The 24,541-nt window shown below is 52.3% G+C and overlaps 1 protein-coding gene across 1 annotated transcript; it reads left to right on the top strand.

Moving 5' to 3' along the window:
* The first annotated feature begins 1,071 nt into the window (after positions 1 to 1,071).
* PSMB4 (proteasome 20S subunit beta 4) lies at positions 1,072 to 4,833 on the top strand. Its single transcript, XM_088461006.1, has 7 exons — positions 1,072 to 1,233; positions 1,623 to 1,829; positions 3,378 to 3,524; positions 4,180 to 4,261; positions 4,350 to 4,466; positions 4,546 to 4,634; positions 4,717 to 4,833. The coding sequence occupies exons 1-7, from the start codon at positions 1,136 to 1,138 to the stop codon at positions 4,727 to 4,729; spliced, it is 753 nt and encodes a 250-aa protein (XP_088317132.1). The 5' UTR covers positions 1,072 to 1,135; the 3' UTR covers positions 4,730 to 4,833.
* Positions 4,834 to 24,541: the final 19,708 nt, after the last annotated feature.

Here is a 24,541-nt window from a genome sequence, read left to right as displayed (position 1 = left end):
TAAAGCTTAGGGGCTGCTCCTGCAGCCCCACTGCCCAGTGCAACCGACTTCGGCCGGCACCAAACTGAAACTGAGGTGCCCGTGGCTCTGGGGCGGGGTATAGAGGAGGACCCAAGTGCATCCTGGGAGCTAAAGCTTTAACTGTATGGTGCCCGTGGATCCAGATCCAAGCTATACCCCAAGGTCAACCCTGTGGACCCCCTATGGACGATGAAGTAGAAATCCCCATTCTCCTCAGTAATAACAGTAAATCCCCATTCTCCTCAGTAATAAACCCCATTCTCCTCAGTAATTACAGTAATAACCCCCAATATCCTCAGTAATGACTGTAATATCCCCATTCTCCTCAGTAATAAACCCCATTATCCTCAGTGGTGACAGTAAATCCCCATTCTCCTCAGTAATATCCCCATTCTCCTCAGTAATAACCCCATTATCCTCAGTAATGACAGTAAATCCCCATTCTCCTCAGTAATAACCCCCATTCTCCTCAGTAATAAACCCCATTCTCCTCAGTAATTACAGTAATAACCCCCAATATCCTCATTAATGACTGTAATATCCCCCATTCTCCTCAGTAATAAACCCCATTATCCTCAGTGGTGACAGTAATATCCCCATTCTCCTCAGTAATAAACCCCATTATCCTCAGTAATTACAGTAATAACCCCCAATATCCTCATTAATGACTGTAATATCCCCATTCTCCTCAGTAATAAACCCCATTATCCTCAGTAATTACAGTAATAACCCCCAATATCCTCATTAATGACTGTAATATCCCCATTCTCCTCAGTAATAACCCCATTATCCTCAGTGGTGACAGTAATATCCCCATTCTCCTCAGTAATAAACCCCATTCTCCTCAGTAATTACAGTAATAACCCCCAATATCCTCATTAATTACAGTAATAACCCCCATTCTCCTCAGTAATAACAGTTATATCCCCCATTCTCCTCAGTAGTAGCCCCATTATCCTCAGTAATAACCCCCATTCTCCTATTGGCTGGCACCGCAGGCTCAGGGCGGCCAGGAACTCCTCCCCGTGCCAGCCACAAGATGGCGGCGGCGGCGGCAGCGGAAGTGACTGGTGAGCGGATCCGGTTGGAGGCGCAGTGTCATTGTTGGACGGGCATGATGATGATGGGCAGTGAGATGAAGATGTTCCCCGGGGGCCCGGCACCGGGAGAGCTGCACTCCTTCCCCGGCCAGGGGCCACACAGACACACGCTGTAAGTGAGGGGTCCCCGGGCCGTGTTGGTCCTATACGGGGAGGGTATATATACTATAGAGGATCGGTCCCCGGGCACCCTCCACTCCCACCTACTGCTGGGTACATATGGGGGAGGGGACACACAGCATGTAGCACCCCCCTCCCATATATGTCCCCCAAATCCCACAGATCACCCATCATCAGATGCTTTCACTTTCATTTTCCTGATACCCTCAACTGCCCCTCATATTAACCCCCGTCTGTCTGGCTATATACACCCCCAATGAGGCACCCCTGTGTGTATATAGCCAGGATGTCAGTACTGGGAGAGGGCTCCCTATCACGCAGGCCCGGCTGTGTAATGTCTCTGTATCAGGGGATGTCACATAATGTCACTTTCTCTTGCAGGAACCCAATGGTGACGGGAACCTCTGTGCTTGGTGTAAAGTTTGACGGGGGAGTGATCATAGCGGCGGATATGTTGGGCTCCTATGGGTCTCTGGCCAGATTCCGGAACATCTCGAGGATTATGAAGGTTAATTCGTGCACCATGCTGGGAGCATCAGGCGACTATGCAGACTACCAGTACCTCAAGCAGGTCCTCGATCAGATGGTGTAAGTCTTGCAGCGATGAGCTGGTGGACGCCCCGGGGTGATTGATGCGGCAGTAATTTCTCTCTAGATATAAAGATAGAATAAGCTTATAGTGACAGGAACAGCTGTATCACTATGGCGGGTTATATTGTATCATGTTGAGATCCTCTATTTTGTTTGCGTGCTGATGTATTGTACATCCTGCCCCATTTTTGTGATCCCAGGATCGAATTGTACAAAAATCCTTCCCCTGCTTTCTTTCTCCCTCGTCCCACCCCCGGCATTCCTCTCTCTCCTATCACTTACCTTAGTCACAGCGGTGGCCAGAAGGGGCTTCTCTTGTCAGCAGGCACGTAGTCTGGTCCTGTGATGCAGCTGCTCTGTCACTGATTGGCTGGGAGCGCGTCGCACAGTGATGATGTCACCGCGCGGTGCGCTCTCAATGGCATTATGGGGGCTCCATTTCTGGGGGAGCCGGAGAGGACCGTAAAATACAACTGGACCAGAGAAGGTAAGTATTATCCCTCTGGCCCCAGCCTAATTGTACATCTTCCCTAACCACATCCCATCTCCTGATCACACTGAAAGGGGAGCTCTGTGTTTGTCTTTTCCATTATGCCAATCCGGCAGCACACTGTGCTTATACTTACAGCTGAATCCCTTTCGCTAGGGTTAAAGGGGGAGGGGGTAACAGATGGTGGTGAGTGGTGTTTTACCCTTATGTGATAGGACTTCGGGAATAAGAACTTCCTATAACCCCATACTCTGTAGCAAAGAGCCCAGCAAGCAGACAGGAGTACTTACCACACTTTCAATGAGATGTCCTAAAGTTGTCATAGACAGGAAGGGAGGAACGTCTAAGAAGGAGCACAGTCGCACTAAATGCAGCAATATCTCCCTCTCAACACAGTAGTAGCCATTCTGCCGAGTACAACTACCGGCCTGGCTGAGCCCAGAGGGAGATTAGGCCTCACCATAGTTCTCTCCTGATAAACTCTCAAGGACCTGGTACAATGTCTTCTCTTCAGGAATTACTCCTGCGAGCTGCCGTGTGAGTGTAATGCATTGCTGGCTCTTAGGTCTGAGCCTTATGGGGCCAGTTAGAAGGTCCTTTACTACAAGACAACCACCACAGAGCCCATAGCGTTGGGTAAGATGGACAGGGCTGACTACATGGGAAGAGTAACAGCTGCTCGTCTAGGAAAGAAAATCTCCCAGGGTGCATCTGAGCCTTCAGAAGACCCCTGTGATCAGGCGCTGTAGGAGGAGAGAGCTTGGGGATACGGTGATGAACGGGGAGCAGAGTTAGTTCAGCAGGTGGAGTAAAATAAACGTGGTGAATAGGACAGCTTATATAAGGGCTTTCGTCTATTAACAATGGGCAATTGTGAGCTGTGATTCGCATAGTAATTAGACTGCGCTGTTGTGACGAGTGTTTCCCAGTATGTCTGACACTTATTGATCCTTTCCACCATAGGGGCTCCGTCCTGCAGTGCTGGCCATGTAGCGTAGTCACACAGCAGACCCTTGGCCATGCTTTATTTACTCAGAATGATGTTTGTGTTCTAGGATCGATGAGGAGCTGGTGGGCGATGGTCATAATTACAGCCCCAAAGCCATTCATTCCTGGCTGACCAGAGTGATGTACAACCGGAGGAGTAAGATGAACCCGCTGTGGAACACGGTCGTACTGGGGGGATTCTACAACGGAGAGAGGTGTGTCTCAGAGCTTCACTAAAGCCAGCGCCTGTTCCTTCTCTGTTATTGTCCATGCGATAGATCTTGTCACTAGTTGCTAGAGGGAGTGACGCTGCCTCCTAGTGGCATAGAAAGAACTCTACGTGCAGTTTCCTTTTGAGACATTACTGCAGGTTTATTGTCAGACTAGGTAAAGTAAATGGCCTTATTTGGGAACCGAGCCGCTCAATGCCTCCCTAACAGTCCAGGTTTTAAGGATATCGATGATTGAGCACGTGACCTAATTAAGATTTCAGACATTTGTATTAGACCATCTGTGCTTAAACATGAATATCCTTAAACCTGGGCGTTTGTACGTCTGACAAGCTTGTTTTACTTTGCCGCAGGCCCGAGTTTACAGATTGGGGTTTTGCTCCTGGGAACCTGATTTTACTGCCCACGAGCATTGTTCAGTGACTATCCTTATAGGGAGAATAAGGAATATCAGTATACCTTTCTGTTCTTAATGTAGCTCTATACATAAGGATGATGGTTCTCAGGTTCAGCGCTGTAGCCAGTCCGACGCCAGCGCTAGGCTGAGGAGGCGGGCCCGTGTTCTGCTGCGATCTGTATATATAGTGCCTTAGTCTGTGCGGCTCAGGAGACGACTGATCACTTCTAATGGCTTTCACAGCTTCCTGGGTTACGTGGACAAACTGGGCGTGGCCTACGAGGCCCCAACGATAGCCACTGGCTTCGGCGCCTACCTTGCTCAGGTATGTGCGTTTCTTATATGTGCCTGTGAGGCCCCCAGGCGGTCGGTGGTGATTCAGCTGGAGTAACGCTGCTATTCTTGCTCTGCAGCCGCTGATGCGTGAAGTGGTAGAGAATAAGCCCAGCCTGACGCAAGAAGAGGCCCGTCAGCTGATACAGCGCTGTATGAAAGTGCTGTATTACAGAGACGCCCGCTCCTATAACAGAGTAAGTCAGCTGGACTTGACGTCTGGAAGTTATTTGCGCTGTACAACGTATGGGTAACGCCTCTCTCCCCTTCTCGCAGTATGAAATCGCCACCATCACGGAGAGCGGAGTAGAAATCGAAGGACCGATATCCTCCGACACCAACTGGGAGATCGCTCATCTCATCAGGTGAGAGCGACCGTCTTTCCCAGTCTCCCTGTCTAATCCCACCAGCGTGCAGCCTGTAATCCTGCTCTCTTTTGTTTTGCAGCGGATTTGAGTAAGTGACGGAGACCGTGGCGCTTCCAATCCTTCGCATTCCCCCGTTTATTTCCCTTTAGTCTGTTTTGTATATTAAAAAATAAATCTGAAAGTGTTCTTGATTAAAGATGGCTGCTTATTACTTTAATGTCGTCAGTAGTTGTCTGAGTAGCACAAACACCCCTCGTATTACTCCACCTAACATGCATCTACATAATGTTAGGAGTTTATATATCTGGAATAAAACCGAATTACTGCCCCTAGCCCAGATACTACGATTCTTAGAAACTGAAATAAGAGACATTAGCTCGGCTGCTCTCCCACATATAAATGGAGGCCAGCATCTTGGGTTAAAGCAATTCCTTTACAAACGGTAGCTACGTTTAAATATAAAATAATTTGTAGGCACTTTTTAGTTGATGTAAAAGTCGCAGCACAGACTAAGAGGGGTATTCAATATGAAACGTTAACCTCACTGTCGAAGTTAACGTTTCATATCGGAGTTTTTACCTGCGTTAAAGTATCGGGCGCGCTCCCGCCAATCCCCGTATTCAATATAAAATTAACGAAAACGGGAAACTCCGAAGTTGGATTTTTTGTAAAGTTACGAATTTTTTCTTCAAAAAACTGTAAGACCCCCCTAAAGTTGTAAAAACATGGGGGATCACTATGGGTACCCCCGTTTTAGCCTGTAATTGAAAGTCGGGGATTTAAATAGCCGCAGCAGGTGTTTTTTTCCCGACATTGAAGAAGTGATGCAGAAGAGCACTTAGGTTATTTTTTTGTTTTTTTAAGTGGTCCCATCAAATTTGGGGTACATGAAAATGGGTACTAGCATATTTTTATGTCCCTAAGGTAAGTTTTTAAAAATTCTGTATTTGTGCACCTGCCGCTAATAGCCTATTCTAGAAAACATCTGCCGCTAATAGCCTATTCTAGAAAACACGTGCCGCATACATGCAGAATAGCCCTGAACCTATTTCCCTATTGTTAAACAATTTTTTCCCATTTTTTTTTTTTTCACCCCAATTTTTTAATTAATTTTTTGGGGTGTCCCTATATTTTTTTTTTTTTTTTGGACACCGTTCTTTTTTAAATGTCATTCCCAGGGGTGCAGGCTATTTTTTTTAAGCCTGCACCCCTAATCCCCAATTCTGCACTTTTTTTCGACACCTGTTCAATGGTGAAAAGTTATCCCCGTTTTTTATCAAAGACTTTTCAAAACTGCGATAAGTCTTGGAAATTGAATACGGTGTAAAAGTCAAACCTGCGATAATGACGTCAAAAGTGCGATATCAACGCAAAAACGATGTTATCGCTCCCATATTGAATACCCCTGTTAAGCTGCGATCTACAGTGCTGTGCCAGGATCTAAGCGGAGGATGATGGGTAACCTGTCCGGCAAGCCCAGGCCTGCACCAATCATCTCCAGAGTAACACACGCTGGGCACTGATTCTGACTCCCACCACTGTAGTTGTACCTTTAAGCTAATGCTAGCATCGGGTTCCAGTGAACAAAGACATTCAAAAAAGTCCACAATGTCTACATACACAGCCGATGTCAGACAGGCAATAGGTGGGCAGGGACAAAATGTTCATGCCAAAAAGACGGTCCTCTTATTCTTGTGTCTCTCTTATACCAAACCCACTAGTATCAGCCCTCCCACTGCTTGTGTCTACAGCCATGGGGACTTGTGCTATCGCCATACTAAGGACAGATTCTCCATCACAGTTGGGCCTTCAGTGTAAGTGATAAGGCATCTGTGACACCCCCCCATAAGACAGAATATCTTTGTGCGTCTGTTTAGCCACAAACCTGGAACCCTCGATGCATTCCAGAGTCCATCTGTCCGTCGCCTCAGTACGCAGACAACGTGGGACGCAGGCGCGAGAAATTGCTAATTTCTACTTCAGGGTCCATAGGGGGTCCACAGAGTTGACCTTGGGTATAGCTGGATCTGGATCCACTGGTACCACGCAGTTAAAGCTTTTGCTGCTCCCAGGATGCACTGGGTCCATCCTCCTCTATACACCGAGCCACAGGCACTTCAGTTTTACTTGGTGCCCCACCTAAGCTTATTTTTACAGTTTATTTTAATTGTATTTATTTTTTTACACTCTTCAGAGCGGCAGCATCAGACTGTCCATTGGCCGTCCAAGCTGCAGCTCCTACACCCTACCGGCGCTGCAACTCCAGTACAGATCTGGGGATCGTAGCGGGACCCCGGAGTCTGTACTAGCCGGACTCTGGAGGAATCCCTGGGCTGCTGCCGGATCGCCGGGGAACAGGTAAGTCTCGGGTCACCGTTTGCGGTGATCAGTGTGTGCGTTCAGCCTCCGGTCTCTGGGGACAGATCGAGGCGCTAGCGGTGGAGGCGGGCTCCCCCTCTATGCAGGCATACCCCGCGTGTCCACTAGACCACCAGGGAATATAGCGGGAGCCGGGGTTAAATGCTAGCCAGGGGAGAGAGCCTTCCCTGTCTAGCAGCTCCTCCCCTCAGCTCAGCACACCTTTCCAGCGCATGGTCGGGTGACGCTGAGCTGCTTCCTCCTGCGGCCACTCCTCCTCTGAAGTCTCTGACAGCCATCTTTTCTAGCAAGAGGCAGCGCAGATCTCGGGCAGCAAAGTGGACCAGTCCCCCTGTGTACCTCTCCCCTGCTAGGACAGTGGGCCTGATTCTGACCCGCTCGCGAGCGCTGGACGCTCGCAAGCGGGTCGATGGTGCCGAATCGCGCATGCGCACGACTGAGGGAGCTCCGTCATGCGCGAGACCCGAATAACGACGGCCAAGCCGTCATTATGGGTCTCGCACCAAAGGGGGCGTGCTGTCGATGGTGACTGACAGCACGCCCCCTTTGTTGGGCGTGCCTGCCAGACGGAGGCGTTCCCATGGGAACGCCTACCGTCTGAGTCCGGCCCCACTGACATCAGTAGTGATGTCAGTGGGAGTGATTTTGGCTCTGATAGAGCCAAAATCACTCCAGGGCTTGCGGCAGTGAGACCCTACCGCAGGGTCTCGTCGCAAGCCCGATGGTCGCGATGGTCTTGACCATCGCGACCATCATCATGGACGCTCGCTATAGCTGTGGGTGGTAACCTTCAGCTATGCGAGCGTCCATGAGGCTGCTCCAAGTTGAGGTAGGAGGGCCCTGATTCAGAGCGAGCGCTTTGGTCAGAGCGTTCGGCTCTGAATCGGGCCCAGTGTACACAGCACTATAGCCCTCCCAGACACTGAATCTGGGCAGGTTGATTGCAGTATAACTTTCTGCATTGTATGTGACTTTTGCTAGTGCTGACTGTCTGTGCTTTATTTCTACTTACTGTCAGTCTATACCTATCCCTTTCCTTCTCCTACAGCCTTGACGTGTGTGTGGGAAGGGCTTTTCTTGGATCTCACTTATATAAAACAAGAGATATGGTAAGAACTTACCTTTTGTTATCTCTGTTTCTACGAAGTCCATAGAGTCCACAGGGTTGACCTTGGGGTATAGCTGGATCTGGATCCACGGGCACCACGCAGTTAAAGCTTTGCTGCTCCCAGGATGCACTTGGGTCCGTCCTCTATACCCCGCCCCCGACCACAGGCACCTCAGTTGGTAAGCAGCTAAGGCCGGAGGAGGAGACTAAACAGAGAGAAGGAAGACTGGAACACACAAGAAACCATACTCACAGAAATGGGAGACGGAAAACCGGTGACCAGTCACACAGCCCATATGAAGCCAGGTGCGTCAGGGCGGGCGCCCTGTGGACCCTATGGACTTCTTCGAAACAGAGATAACAAAGGTAAGTTCTTACCATATCTCTTGTTTTCTACTTCGGGGTCCACAGGGTTGACCTTGCGGATGTCCCAAAGCAGTTCAACTAAGGGCGGGGACGCTCCTGTGCAGAAAGGAGAACCCTGCGCCCGAAGGATGCATCCTGAGAGGCAAAGGTGTCAAACGCATAGAACCTCAAACGTCTGAATGGAAGACCAGGTGGCCACCTTACAGGAGAGGCGCCACGTCTAGCAGCCCAAGAGGGACCCATAGATCGAGTGGAATGAGCCTTAACAGAGGCTGGAACAGGTAAACCCTCCTGTGCATAAGCCTCACAAATAACAGAACAAAGCCAACGGGCTAACGTTTATTTGTTGGCAGGCCAACCCCCTCTTGTGAAAACCAAAGAGGACAAACAATGAATCAGACTTCTTAACAGAAGCAGTCCGGTCCACATAGATTCTAAGCGCCCGGACCACATCCAAGGAAGCCTCACCAGCTGAAAGATCAGGGGACTGAAAAGCTGGCACTACAAGTTCCTGATTAATGTGGAACTTCAAAACCACTTTAGGCAAAAACTCAGGTAGAGTGCGAAGCACCGCTCTGTCCTGGTGAAAAATCAGAAAAGGGGGACGACAGGAAAGCGCCCCCAATTCTGACACCCTCCTAGCAGAAGCAATTGCCAGGAGAAAAACAGTCTTAAACGTTAACCACTTGAGTTCCACCAACTCAAAATGCTCAAAAGTAGGACCCTGCAGGACCCGAAGACCCACCGCCAAGTCCCAAGGAGCCACAAAGGAGAACACCTTGGAAAAAAAGTGTGAACATCTGGCAGTGTAGCGATCCTTCGTTGGAACCACACAGAGCGCGAACACATGAACCTTCAGGGAGGCAAGATGTAAACCTAGGTCCAAACCTGATTGCAGAAATTCCAAGATCCTAGAAACTCGGAACACCTGAGAATCATAGTTTGTGGACTCACCACTGAAAGTAAGTGCGCCACACCCTGTGGTAAATCCATGCGGAAGCAGGCTTGCGTGCCCTGAGCATGGTACTAATAACTGAACCTGAGAAGCCCCGAGACCTTAAGACGGCTGTCTCAAGAGCCACGCCGTCAAAGACAGCCAACCCAGATCCGGGTAAAGGCAGGGCCCTTGAGACAATGGGTCCTGACGCTGAGGAAGAAGGTATGGAGCGTCGATGGAGAGGCTCCTCAGATCGGAGTACCAAGGTCGTCTGGGCCACGCTGGAGCCACCAGGACGAGCGTGCCGCCGTCCTGCTTGAATTTCTGCAGGACCCGAGGCAGCAGGGATATCGGCGGAAATAGGTACGCCAGTTGAAGCGTCCATTTCACCGACAGCGCGTCCACCAGACTTGCGCCTGCGTCTCTTGTCCTTGACCCGTACACGGGCAACTTGTGATTGTGACGAGAGGCCATCAAGTCCAGCTTCGGCAGCCCCCATCTGTCCACGAGTAGCTGAAACACCTCTGGGTGAGGCGACCATTCCCCGGGATGCACATCGTGATGGCTGAGGGTCCGCATCCCAATTGAGGACTCCTGGGATGAAGACCGCCGAGATTGCTGGAATGTGGCACTCCGCCCAAGCAAGGATGCGAGACACCTCCGACATCGCAGCCGACTGCGAGTTCCTCCCTGGTGGTTGATGTACGCCACCGTGATGGCGTTGTCAGATTGAACTTGAACCGCCCTTCCTTGAAGAGCGGTGCCGGATGACTGCAGGGCCCGCAGTTCCAGGATGTTGATGGGGAGAAGTGCTTCCTCCGCAGTCCAACATCCCTGAAGTGACAACGAGCCTGCCACTGCCCCCCAACCCCGGAGACTGGCATCTGTTGTGAGCAGGACCCAGTCCGGGATCCAAAAGGGGCGCCCCTCGACCAGATGAGCTGTCTGAAGCTACCAAGCCAAAGACTGACGAACCTCCGGAGACAACACCAGCATCTAAGACCGGATCCGGTGAGGTAACCCGTTCCATTCCGATAGAATCAGTCCCTGCAGGGGCCTGGAATGGAACTGGGCGAATTCCACCATGTCGAATGCCTACACCATGGACCCCAGAACACTCATTGCCGAATGGACCGACAGGCGGCAGGGAGGAGATCTTCTCCGAAGTCTGGAAGATCCTATGCTGACGAGAATCTAGCAGGGCTCCCAAATGAACCATCCGCTGGGATAGAATCAGGGAGGACTTTCTTCAATTTATCAACCACCCGTGCGCTTGCAGAGAGCTCGCCAGCAAAAAGAGGTAGTCTAAATAGGGCAGGAGTAGCACATTGTGAAGATGCGAAGATGTGCGCCTATGATCGCCATCACTTTGTTGAATACCCTTTGTGCCGTGGAGAGGCCAAAGGGTAGCGCCCGAAACTGGTAGTGATGTCGTAGGATAGCGAACCTCAGATATCGCTGGTGCTATCGGAACATGGAGGTAGGCGTCCTGGATAGCCAGGGAGACCATGTAATCCCCAGGTTCCATCGCCAGAATGATGGAACGTAACGTTTCCATCCTGAATTTGGGAACTCTGAGGAACTTGTTCAAAGACTTCAAATTGAGGATAGGGCGATTAGAACCATTTGATTTCTGCACCGGAAACCGAGTAGAGTAGTACCCCGTCCCTCGTTGTGACTGAGGAACGGGAACAATGACCCCTGCTTTCAGCAAGGACTCTATAGCTGCCTGAATCTGCAAAGCATTGGTTTTATCCTGAGAGACTCGTGCAGAAAAACTGGTGGGGCGGTCTGTGCCGAAAAGACCGGGCGTACCCCTGGGAGACCACTTCTCGAACCCAGGCATCCGTGGTGGTTTTGTGCCAGCACTGGGCAAATTGAAGTCGGCCTCCCACTCTGGGGTCCCCCAGAAGGAGGCCCGTCCCATCAGGCAGAAGGTTTATCTTCCTCCTTGGAAGAAGGGTGCCTAGCACTCCAGGCCTGCTTCTTGGGCTTAGAGGCGGCCTTGGTCGCTGACTGCCTCGGGAAGGACTGACCTTTTGCCTTACCCTGAACCCGAAAGGCGGCGCTCCTCACCTTAGCAGGTACTGAAGCCGAAGGGAGGAAGGCTGACGTGGATTTAGCCAGAGTATCCACTATTTTGTCCAAGTCTGGACCAAATAGCAACTCCCCATTACAAGGTAAGGCTTCCAGTCCCTTTTTGGAGTCAGCGTCAGCTCTCCAAGACCTCAGCCACAAGGACCGACGCGCCGACACAGCTGCAGCCGACACCCTAGAGGTCAGCAGGCTGGCATCTAACGATGCTTCCCCAATATAGGAAGCCGCATCCCTTATCGGTCCTGTTAACACTCTCTGGATATCCGGAGCATCGTCTGGAAAAGTATCCTCTAATGCGTTGGCCCAGCTCTCAACGGCTTTAGCCACTCAAGAGATGGCCAAGGACGGATGGACCACTGCCACAGAGAGTAGATCGATTTTAAACAAGTCTCCAGTTTCCTGTCCGTGGGATCCTTCAGAGAGAAGATAGACGGTAAGGGCAATGTAGCGCTTTTAGTTAAGCGGGTGACATGGGAATCCACCGTAGGTGGGGTTTCCCATTTCCTGCAATGAGCCTCATGTGTCCTCATGTACTTCTCAGTCATCAGACACGTCTATGTCCGTTAACTGCGCAGCCATTGAAGCTGTAACGGGACGCTTGTTCGCCTTCGGGGGCATGTCACTTTGTAACATCGACTGAAAAGCCGAAGACGAGGCCGCCAGACTCTGAACAGAGCTGGAGAGGACATCCACCCAGGGTGGAGGAACCACCTGAGGATACCCCTGAAAGGGCACCACGGACTGCTGCATCACTGGGGGAGACTGCACATACACAGGCAACCCCGAATAAGGACCCACAGTCAGACCAGGGGGAAGACTGCAATAACTGCGGAATACCCGGGGAATGGGGGATGGTAGGCTGGGGCAACGCCCTAGTAGGGACTGCAGTTGGGACCGCTAAAAGGTCCGCGATCGACGCCAGCACCTGTGAAAACATCGCCCAAGGAGGATCCTGCGACGTAGGGGGTTTAGAGGGGCCAGGCACTGCCCGCACAGACCGTCCTGTGATAAATCCTCCCTATCAACTCCTGACGAACAGTGTCTGCAGGAAAACAACACAGGAGCCACGGAGAGCTCAATCTCATCAGACATGACACAAACATATTTCAATAAATATGTATCACAAAGAGGTGAGGTGTATAACACCAGCGCACTCAAAAGTATGCAACACAAACAGCCCACAATATGGTACTGAGTAGCACCCAACTATATGTGACGGACCTCACAAACACTTTGATTTATATAAGTGAGGTACACAGAAAGAACACCCCTCCCCCACGCACCTGCGGGCCGTAGGAGAAGGAAAGGGATAGGTAAAACGCTGACAGTAAGTAGAAAAAGCACAGACAGCAGCACTAGCAAAAGTCACATACCAGGCAGAGAAGTATACACACTGCACCTTCAGCTACAATCACCCTCCCAGATTCAGTGTCTGGGAGGGCTATAGCGCTGCGAACACTGTCCTGAACAGGGGAGAGGTACGCAGGGGGACCGGTCAACTGGATACCACCTGGGAGCTCTGCCCTTGCCAGAGAAGATGGCCGCCGGAGAGCTCTGAGGAGGAGTGGCCGCAGGAGGAGCAGCTCAGCGACACCAGCACGCATGAGAGAAGACGCGCTGAGCTGAGGGAGAAGCCGCTAAACCAGGTAAGGCTGCCTCCCATGGCTAGTGATTAACCCCAGGGACGCTGGTTCCCTTCCAGCCATTACTCCCTGGTGGTCCAGCGGTCACACGTGGTATTCCTTAAGAGGGGCAGCCCCCCTCCGGTCCTTCCCCAGAGACCGGCGGTGAGAGACTGACCCCGTAGAATCCGGCAGCAGTCAGTGGGAGGTCCTGGAACCACGCTAGTACTGACTCCGGGGTCCCGCTGCGATCCCCAGATCAGTACTGGCGTTGCAGTGCCAGCGGGGTTGTTGGAGCGGCAGCGTGGTCGTCCAGATGGACAGTCTGATGCTGCCGCTCTGAAAAAAGAAAAATAAATAAAACCTTTTAAAAAAATAAAAATAAGCTTAGGGGCTGCATGTGCAGCCCCACCGTGCCAGGGTGACCCGACTCCGGTCAGCCCTGTGGACCCTGAAGTAGAAATTCATGTATTTGTGAGGTCGGTCAAATACGGTTGCGTGCTACATGGTGCCATATCTGTGGGCTTGTGCGCTGCACGCTTGGGGGTGCGCCAGGAATAGATCACTGAACTTCCCCATTGCGTTGATATAGATCTGTGTACATATATAACAAGAGAGATGGTAAGAACTTACCTTTGTTATCTCTGTTTCTACGAAGTCCATAGGGTCCACAGGGTGACCTTGGGGGTATAACTGGATCCTGGATCCTCGGGCACCACGGAGTTAAAGCTTTCAGCTACTCCCAGGATGCACTTGGGTCAAACCTCCCCTATACCCCGCCCCCGAGCCACAGGCACCTCAGTTGGTAAGCAGCCAAGGCCGGAGGAGGAGACTAAACAGAGAGAAGGAAGACTGGAATACACAAGAACCATACTCACAGAAATGGGAGACGGAAAACCGGTGACCAGTCACACAGCCCATATGAAGCCAGGTGCGTCAGGGCGGGTGCCCTGTGGACCCTATGGACTTTGTAGAAACAGAGATAACAGAGGTAAGTTCTTACCATATCTCTTGTTTTCTACTTCAGGGTCCATAGGGGTCCACAGGGTGACCTTGGGGATGTCCCAAAGCAGTCCAACTAAGGGCAGGGACGCTCCTGTGCTGACAGGAGAACCCGGCGCCCAAAGGATGCATCCTGAGAGGCAAAGGTGTCAAACGCATAGAACCTCAAACGTCTGAATGGAAGACTAGGTGGCCGCCTTACAGAGCTGAACAGCAGAGGCGCCACGCCTAGCAGCCCAAGAGGGACCCACAGACCGAGTGGAATGAGCCTTAACAGAGGCTGGAACAGGTAAACCCTCCTGCATATAAGCCTCAATAATAACAGAACGAAGCCAACAGGCTAGAGTCTGCTTGTTGGCAGGCCAACCCCTCTTGTGAAAACCAAAGAGGATTAACAAAGAATCCGACTTCCTCACAGAACTAGTCCGGTACACATAAACCTGGAGTGCACGGACAACGTCTAAGGAAGTCTCCCCAGCCGAAAGATCAGGCGACTGAAAGGCTGGTACAACAATTTCCTGATTAATGTGGAACCTGGAAACCACCTTAGGCAGGAAATCAGGACGAGTGCGAAGCACCGCTCTGTCCTGATGAAAAATCAGAAAAGGGGGACGACAAGAAAGCGCCCCCAAATCTGAAACCCTCCTGGCAGAAGCAATTGCCAAGAGGAAAACAGTCTTAAAAGTTAGCCACTTGAGCTCCACTGACTCCAAGGGCTCAAAAGGCGGACCCTGTAAGGCCCGAAGAACCACCGCCAAATCCCACGAGGCCACAGGTGGCACAAAGGGAGGCTGGATTCTTAAAAATCCCTGGAAAAAGGTGTGTACGTCCGGCATAGCAGCGATCCTGCGCTGGAACCACACCTACAGAGCAGACACGTGCACCTCCAGTGAGGAAAGACGTAATCCTAAGTCCAAACCCGACTGAAGGAAAGCCAAAATACGCGAAACCCAGAACACCTGGGGATCATATTTTCTGGCCTCGCACCACTGAAAGTGTGCCACACTCTGTGATAGATCCTCGCGGAAGCAGGCTTGCGCGCCCTCAGCATGGTGGTAATAACGGAGCTAGAAAAGCCCCGAGACCTCAGGACGGCTGTCTCAAGAGCCACGCCGTCAAAGATAGTCGACCCAGATCCAGGTGAAGACAGGGCCCCTGAGACAACAGGTCCCGCCGTTGAGGTAGGAGGAACGGAGCGTCGATGGACAAGCTCCGCAGATCGGAGTACCACGGCCTTCTGGGCCACGCTGGGGCCACCAGGATCAGTGTGCCTCCGTCCTGTTTGAACTTGCGCAGGACCCGAGGCAGCAGAGATATCGGAGGGAACAAGTAAGCCAGTTGAAACAGCCATCTCACCGACAGCGCGTCTATCAGACTTGCGCCTGCGTCCCTTGTCCTTGACCCGTACACGGGCAGCTTGTGATTGTGACGGGACGCCATCAGGTCCAGCTCTGGCAGCCCCCACCTGTCCACGAGTAGTTGGAATACCTCTGGATGAAGCGACCATTCCCCGGGATGCACGTCGTAACGGCTGAGGAAGTCTGCCTCCCAATTGAGGACTCCTGGGATGAAAACTGCCGAGAGAGCTGGAAGATAGCGCTCCGCCCAAGCCAGGACGCGGGACACCTCCGACATCGCAGCTCGACTGCGAGTCCCTCCCTGGTGATTGATGTACGCCACCGCGGTGGCGTTGTCTGACTGTCCCTGAACGGCCCTTCCGTGAAGAGCGGTGCCGGACGACTGCAGAGCTCTGTATACTGCCCTCAGTTCCAGGATGTTGATGGGAAGAATCGCTTCCTCCGCCGACCAATGACCCTGAAGTGACAAGAAGCCTGTCACCGCCCCCCAACCCCGGAGACTGGCATCTGTCGTGAGCAGAACCCATTCCGGGATCCAAAAGGGGCGCCCCTCTAGGAGATGAGCTGTCTGCAGCCACCAGGCTAGGGACAGACGCACCTCCGAGGACAACACCAGCATCTGAGAGCGGATCCTGTGTGGCAATCCGTTCCATTCCGAAAGAATCAGCCCCTGCAGGGGCCTGGAATGGAACTGGGCAAACTCCACCATGTCGAATGCCGACACCATGGACCCCAAAACTCTCATCGCTGAGTGCACCGACACTCTGCCACTGCTCAGACAGCCGTGAATCCGCAGCTGTAAGGAGGAGACCTTCTCTGGAGTCAGAAAAATCCGTTGCTGACGAGAGTCCAGCAGTGCCCCCAAATGAACCATCCGCTGTGATGGGATGAGGGAGGACTTCTTCCAGTTGATCAACCAGCTGTGCGCCTGTAGACAAGCGACCGTCAGGTGGAGATGCTGGATCAGTACCTCCGGGGAGCTTGCCAGCAAGAGGAGGTCGTCTAGATACGGTAGCAACCGTATCCCCTGGCTCCGAAGGTGAGCCGCCATGACCGCCATCACCTTGGTAAATACCCTTGGTGCCGTGGAGAGACCAAAGGGTAGAGCCCTGAATTGGTAGTGGTTGTGGAGAATAGCAAACCGCAGAAACTGTTGGTGCGATGTTGCTATAGGCACATGGAGGTAGGCGTCCTGGATATCCAGGGAGACCATATAATCCCCCGGTTCCATCGCCAGAATGATGGAACGCAAAGTTTCCATCCTGAATTTGGGAACCCTGAGAAACCTGTTCAGGGACTTCAAATTGAGGATGGGGCGATGAGAGCCATTGGGTTTCTGCACCAGAAACAGCGTAGAGTAATACCCCATCCCACGGTGAGACTGTGGTATGGGTATAATGACCCCCGTCGTCAGCAAGGCCTCTATGGCTTCCTGAACCTGCAAGGCCTTGGTTTTGTCCTGAGAAGGACTTGTGCAAAAAAACTGGCAAGGCGGTCTGTGCCGAAAAGACAGGGCGTACCCCTGGGAGACCACTTCTCGCACCCAGGCATCCGTGGTGGTATTGTGCCAGCACTGGGCGAATTGAAGAAGTCGGCCTCCCACTCTGGGGTCCCCCAGAGGGAGGCCCGTCCCATCACGCAGAAGGCTTATCTTCTGGCTTGGAAGAAGGGCGCCTAGCACTCCAGGCTTGCTTCTTTGGCTTTGAGGCGGTCTTGGGTGCGGACTGCCTCGGGAAGGACTGACCCTTTGCCTTGCCCTGAACCCGAAAGGAACGAAAGGCCGAGCTCCGAACCTTAGCAGGTGTAGTAGCTGAAGGGAGGAAGGCTGACTTGGATTTCGCTAGGGTATCTACTATTTTGTCCAGGTCCGGACCAAATAGTAATTCTCCATTAAAAGGTAAGGCCTCCAAGCCTTTCTTTGAATCCGCGTCTGCTCTCCAAGACCGCAACCACAAGGATCTACGAGCAGACACTGCTGCCGCCGAAACCCTAGAGGTCAACAGGCTAGCATCCAAAGATGCTTCTCCAATGTAGGAGGCGGCATCTCTCATCTGTCCTAACAACGCCCTCTGGACGTCCGGAGCTTCATCCGTAAACGCATCCCCCAAGGCGTTGGCCCACCCCTCAATGGCCTTGGCCACCCAGGAGATGGCCATGGACGGCCGGGCTACAGCCCCTGAGAGAGAATAAATAGACTTTAGACAAGTCTCCTCCTTCCTGTCCGTAGGATCCTTCAGCGAGGATATAGACGGCAATGGCAAAGTAGCACACCTGATGAGGCGTGTTACATGGGAATCGACTGCAGGCGGAGTTTCCCATTTCTTACAATGCGCCTCCGGGAATGGATAATTGGACGCCAAGCGCCTCTGTGGCAGGAAACGCTTACTGGGTGTCTGCCAGGCCACCGCCATGTGATCAGTCAACTGATCAGACAAGGGGAACGCTGCAGAAGTAACCTTAGCTCTTTTAAAACTAGGATACCTCGACTTGGGAGCGGGTGCCTCATCCTCAATCAGAAGAATGGCCCGCACCACCTTAACCAGAGCCCGCACATTGATGGAAGACTTAGTGTCTACCTCCTGGACTGAGACTGAGTCATCCTGCACCTCACCATCATCCGAGGACCCCTCAGAATCCGGAAGATGCGCAGCCTGCGCCATGACTGAGCGTTTAGACGCCCTGGAGGGCACGTCACTGCGCAACATCGACTAAAAGCCGAAGATGTTGCCGCCAAATCTTGGACAGTGTGGGAAAGCGCATCCACCCAGGGTGGAGGAGTTGCCACAGGAGCCTGAAACGGCACCACAGCCTGCTGTGCCACAGGGGTGGACTGAATATACATTGGCAACCCCGCATAGGGACCAACAGGCTGAGACCCCGGGGGAGTCTGCAATAATTGTGGGACACTCGGGGAATGGGGGATGGCAGGCTGGGGCAACGCCCTAATAGGGGCGGCAGTCGGGACCGACAGACGGTCCGCGATGGACACCAGCACCTGGGAAAACATCGCCCATGGTGGCTCCTGCGACATGGGAGGTTTAGACATACCAGGGAGCGCCTGGCACCGTCCGCACAGGCCGTCCTGTGACAAATCCTCCCTATCCACTCCTGCAGAACAGCGCCTGCAGGAGAACAATACCGGAGCCCCGGAGTGCTCAACGTCCTCCTCGGGCATGACGTTGGAAGAAAACATGCGCACTCACCCGTGTGCTGGACAACAGCCCACAATATGGCACCGTGTAGCACACAACTGTATGTGACGGACCTCACAAATACGTGATCTATATAGGTGAGGTCAGTAGAAACACCCTTCCCCCGCACACCTGTAGGGCTTGTAGTAGAAGGAAAGGAATAGGTATAGGCTAACAGTAAGTAGAAAAAAGACACAGACAGGCAGCACTAGCAAAAGTCACATACCATGCAGGAAGATATACTCACTGCACCTTTCCACTACAATCAACCTGCCCAGATTCAGTGTCTGGGAGGGCTATAGTGCTGTGTACACTGTCCTTTTGCAGGGGAGAGGTACACAGGGGGACCGGTCCGCGTGCTCCCTGAGAGTATCTGCGCTGCCACAGAGAAAATGGCCGCTGGAGACCTCAGAGGAGGAGTGGCCCGAGTAATCTGCAGCTCAGCGACGCCAGACTCCGTGGTGAAAGGCGCGCTGAGCTGAGGGGAGGAGCCGCTAGACAGGGAAGGCTTCCTCCCCTGGCTAGCATATTAACCCCCGGGTTGCCGGCGTCCCGCTTACCGCGATATTAACCCTGCTGGTCTAGTGGTCTGGCGGGGTATGCCTCCGCTGGAGGGGGGGCCCGCCGCCACTGCTAGCGCCCCCGGTCTATCCCCTAAACCGGGGGCATGGGACTGCATTTGAAAGGAACCCGCGCACCGCCGCTAATCAGCGGTGCGCGGCTTACCTGATCTCCCCGGCGTCTTCCGGCAGCAGTCCCGGGGGAAACCAGAGTCCGGCTAGTACAGACTCTGGCTTCCCCCGCCGCGATCCCCAGTTCAGTGCTGGCGTCGCGGCGCCAGCAGGGAGGAGCAGCAGCGTGGGCGTCTGTACAGACAGCCCAGCGCTGCCGCTCTGGAGAAAAACTGCAGTAAAAAATAAATAAATTTAACTAAGTTAAATAAATAATTAAAAGCTTTAGGGGGCTGCTCCTGCAGCCCACCCCGCAGGGTGACCCAACTCCGGCCGGGCACCATCTAAAACTGAGGTGCCTGTGGCTCGGGGTATAGGGGAGGTTGGACCCAAGTGCATCCTGGGAGCAGCTGAAAGCTTTAACTCCGTGGTGCCCGAGGATCCAGCTATACCCCCAAGGTCACCCTGTGGACCCCTATGGACCCTGAAGTAGAAATATATATTTTACCATGTCTGACGAGGAACTCGAGCGCTCCGCGGCTCCCACTCTGTTTTCCTGCAGACGCTGCGTTGCAGGTGTTAATCCGGAGGATTTATCACAGGATGGGCTATGTGTGCGGTGCCAGCAGTTACCAGGTCCCTCTAACCTCCCAATTTCGCAAGAACCTCCTTGGGCGGTGTTTTGTCAGGTGTTGGCTTCCATCACGGACAGTCTGGCGGTCCCAACTACCCTCCCCCCTAGGGAGTTACCCCAACCAGCCACCCCCCCTTCTCAGGGTATACCACATCTGTTCTCCCCCTGGGCCTCATGCTGTTAGTCCATATACGGGGTTACCTATGTATATTCAGTCCCCTCCGGTGACACAGCAGTCCGTCATTCCCTTTCCAAGTCTACCTCAGGCAGGTCAACCACCATGGGTGGATGTGTTATCCAGTTCAGAGTTTGGCGGCCTCATCTTCAGCCTTTCAATCTATGCTACGTGACAAGCCTCAGAAGGGGTTACGTCGTCCCAGTCTGTGCAAGTATCAGACTCTGAGGCGTCCTTGGATGATGGGGAATTGCTTGAGGACTCTGACTCGGATTCTCCGGTCCGGGAGGTGGAAACCAAATCTTCCATTAATGTGCCGGCATTGGTTAGAGTTGTGGGGTCCATTCTTGATATAGAGGACGACGCACCAGCTCCTAAATCCATGTATCCAAATTTCAAACAGACAAAAGTGACTTCGGCTGTTGTTCCCCTATCTGACCAGCTGACTGATCAGATGGCGGAGAGCTGGCAGTCTCCTAGTAAGAGGTTCCAGCCGCAGAAACATTTAGCGTCTTGTTATTAGTTTCCTGCGGTGGATTCTCATGTTACTTGCTTAATCAAGAGTGCTACCTTACCTATGCCTTCCATTTCCTCCCTAAAGGATCCCACAGACAGGAAAGTGGAGACTTGTTTAAAATCAATTTATTCTCTCTCCGATGCAGTGGCCCGTCCGTCCATCTCTTGGGTGGCTAAGGCCATTGAGACCTGGGACAATGTTCTGGAAGATACTTTTCCAGAGGATGCTTCGGAAATGCAGAGCGCTTTAGAGGGACAGATGAGGGATGACGCTTCCTATATTGGAGAAGCGTCTTTGGATGCCAGTCTTCTGACTTCCAGAGTATCGGCTGCAGCGATGTCTGCTCGCCGGTCTTTGTGGCTGCGTTCTTGGAGAGCGGACTCTGATTCCAAGAAAGGACTGGAGGCCTTACCTTTTAATGGGGAATTATTATTTGGCCCAGACCTGAACAATATTGTGGATACCTTGGCTAAGTCTAAGGCAGCTTTTCTCCCTTCGGCAGCTGCACCTTCTAAGGCTAGGACCTTTCCAACTCAGGGAAAATCCAAGGGACAGTCGGCGACTAAGGCCGCCTCTAAGCCTAAGAAACAAGCGTGGAGTGCTAGACGCCCTTCTTCCAAGCCGGAGGATAAACCTTCTGCCTGATGGGACGGGCCTCCCTCTGGGGGATCCCAGAGTGGGAGGCCGACTTAAATTCGCTCAGTGCTCGTACAACACCACCACGGATACCTGGGTTCGAGAAGTGGTCTCTCAGGGGGGTACGCACTCTCTTGTCCTTCTCCGGACAAGACCAGGGTCTTGCAGATTCAGGAAGTAATTGACCCCTGCTTTCAGCAAGGACTCTTTGTTCCCGTTCCGCCTTCTCAACGGGGTACTATTCTACTCTATTTCTGGTGCAGAAACCCAATGTGTCTCATCACCCTATCCTCAATTTAAAGTCGCTGAACGAGTTCCTCAGAGTGCCCAAATTCAGGATGGAAACTTTGCGTTCCATCATTCTGGCTCTGGAACCTGGGGACTACATGGTCTCCCTGGCTATCCAGGACGCCTACCTTCATGTTCCTATAGCGCCTTCACACCAACGGTATATGAGGTTTGATATACGTCAACACCACTACCAGTTTCAGGCTCTGCCCTTTGGCCTCTCCACGGCTCCAAGGGTATTCACCAACATTACGGCGGTCATGGCCGCCCATCTACGGAGCCAGGGTATACGGCTTCTGCCGTATCTGGACAACCTCCTCTTGTTGGCAAACTCTCCGGAGGTACTTCTACATCATCTACACCTGACGATCGCTTGTCTGCAAGCACACGGGTGGCTGATAAATTGGAAGAAGTTCTCCCTGATTTCATCACAACGGATGGTTCTTTTGGGAGCCCTGCTGGATTTTCATCAACAAAATATTTTTCTGACTCCAGAAAAGATTTCCTCCTTACAACCGCAGGTGCGCAGTTGTCTGAAGAGTTGCCGAGTGTCTGTTCACTCGGCAATGAGAGTTCTGGGGTCCATGGTGTCAGCATTCCACATGGTGGAGTATGCGTAGTTCCATTCCAGGCCCCTGCAGGATCGGATCAGGACTCAGATGCTGGTGTTGTTTCCGGAGGTGCACCTGTCGCTAGCTTGGTGGCTTCAAACATATCATCTCTCCATGGGTAGCCCTTTTTGAAACCTGGACTGGGTTCTGCTCACGACAGATGCCAGTCTCCGGGGTTGTGGGGCAGTAACAGGTCCCCATTCACTGCGGAAGAAGCGGTTCTCCCCATCAACATTCTAGAACATTGGGCCGTGTACAGGGCCTTCCAGTTGTCCGGTCACGCTCTTCAAGGAAGGGTCGTGCAGGTTCATTCCAACAACGCCACCACGGTGGTGTACATCAACCATCAGGGGGGTCTCGCAGTCGAGCAGCGATGTCAGAGGTGTCACGCATCCTGGCCTGGGCGGAGTGCCACCTTCCAGCCATCTCGGCAGTCTTCATCCAGGAGTCCTCAATTGGGAGGTGGACTTCCTCAGCCTTCACGATGTGCATTCCGGGGAATAGTCGCTTCACCCAGAGGTATTTCAACTACTCGTGGACAGGTGGGGACTGCATTTACCCGGATCTGGGACGTCTGTCTTTGATGGCGTGGCGTCTTTGATGGGGTTTTTCCAGCTCTGTCATCAGCACTATGCTTTAGGCGCGCAAGCCTGCTTCCGCCAGGATTTACCACAGAGTGTGGCATACTTATTTTCAGTGGTGTGAGTCCAGAAACTACGATCCGCAGGCATTTCGTGTTTCTAGGGTTTTGGCATTCCTTCAGTCTGGTTTGGAACTAGGCTTACGCCTAGCTTCTTTGAAAGTTCATGTATCTGCACTATGTGTGGTTCCAGCATAGGATCGCTACTCTGCCAGCTGTCCACACCTTTTTCCAGGGGGTTCTCAGGATTCAGCCTCCTTTTGTTCCCCCTGTGGCTCCTTGGGATTTGGGGGTGGTGCTTTGGGCCCTGCAGGGTCCTCCATTTGAACCTCTTGAGTCGGTGGAACTCAAGTGGTTGACGGTGAAGACTGCTTTTCTCCTGGCTATTGCTTCGGCCAGGAGGGTGTCAGAATTGGGGGCGCTGTACCGTCGTTCTCCTTCCTAGGGTGGTTTCTAAGTTCCACATTAATCAGGAAATTGTTGTGCCGGCATTTCAGTCGCCTGATCTTTCGGCTGGTGAGGCTTCCTTAGATACGGTCCGTGCTCCCATTCGGAAGTCTGATTCCTTGCTCGTCCTCTTTGGTTTTCATAAGTGGGGTTTGCCTGCCAACAAAAACTTTGGCCCGTTGGCTTCGTTTGGTTATTTGTGAGGCTTATGCACAGGAGGGTTTGCCTGTTCCGGCCTCTGTTAAGGCTCATTCTACTCTGTCTGTGGGTCCCTCGTGGGCTGCTGGCCATGGCGCCTCGGCTGTTCAGCTATGTTAGGCGGCCACATGGTCTTCCATCCAGACCTTTCTGAGGTTCTATGCGTTTGACACCTTCGCCTCTCGGGATGCATCCTTCGGGTGCCGGATTCTCCTTTCAGCACAGGAGCGTCCCCGCCCTTAGTTGAACTGCTTTAGGACATCCCCAAGGTCAACCCTGTGGACCCCCTATGATCCTGAAGTAGAAAACGAGATATGGTAAGAACTTACCTTTATCTCTGTTTCTACGAAGTCCATAGGGTCCACAGGGTGCCCGCCCTGACTTCAAATGGGCTATGTGGCTGTCACCGGTTTTCAGTCTCCCTTTCTGTGAGTATGGTTCTTGCGTGCTCCAGTCTTCCTTCTCTGTTTTTTCCTCCTCCAGCCTTGGCTGCTTACCAACTGAGGTGCCTGTGGCTCGGGGGCAATACCCTGCCCTATACTCAGAGGAGGATGGACCCAGTGCATCCTGGGAGCAGCAAAAGCTTTAACTGCGTGGTGCCCGTGGATCCAGATCCAGCTATACCCCAAGGTCAACCCTGTGGACTTCGTAGAAACAGAGATAACAAAAGGTAAGTTCTTACCATATCTCTTGTTTTACATCAACATCGGCGTTACTTGTGATTCAGACTCAGCCCCATTGTGTAGCGCTGGTGCCTAGCAACCGTGCTTCTTTCTATAATCACGGTCAGAGTAACCTGCTAGCATCAGATTCCTTTACTTGGGTACAAGTCAAGACATACAATAATCTTGGTTTATACTATTTTATTGGAAGTAAGTTGTATTTAAAAAATATGAGATATGGTAAGAACTTACCCTTGTTATCTCTATTTCTACGAAGTCCATAGGGTTCCACAGGATACCTTGGGGTATAGGTGTGACGTCAGTCGCAGGGCACCAAAGAGTTAAGCTTTCAGCCTCCCAGGATG

Source organism: Taudactylus pleione, unplaced genomic scaffold, assembly GCF_031769625.1.
Source record: "Taudactylus pleione unplaced genomic scaffold, aTauple2 ptg000997l, whole genome shotgun sequence".
Classification (NCBI taxonomy): Eukaryota; Metazoa; Chordata; class Amphibia; order Anura; family Myobatrachidae; genus Taudactylus; species Taudactylus pleione.
This window is presented reverse-complemented; position numbering and strand designations above follow the sequence as displayed.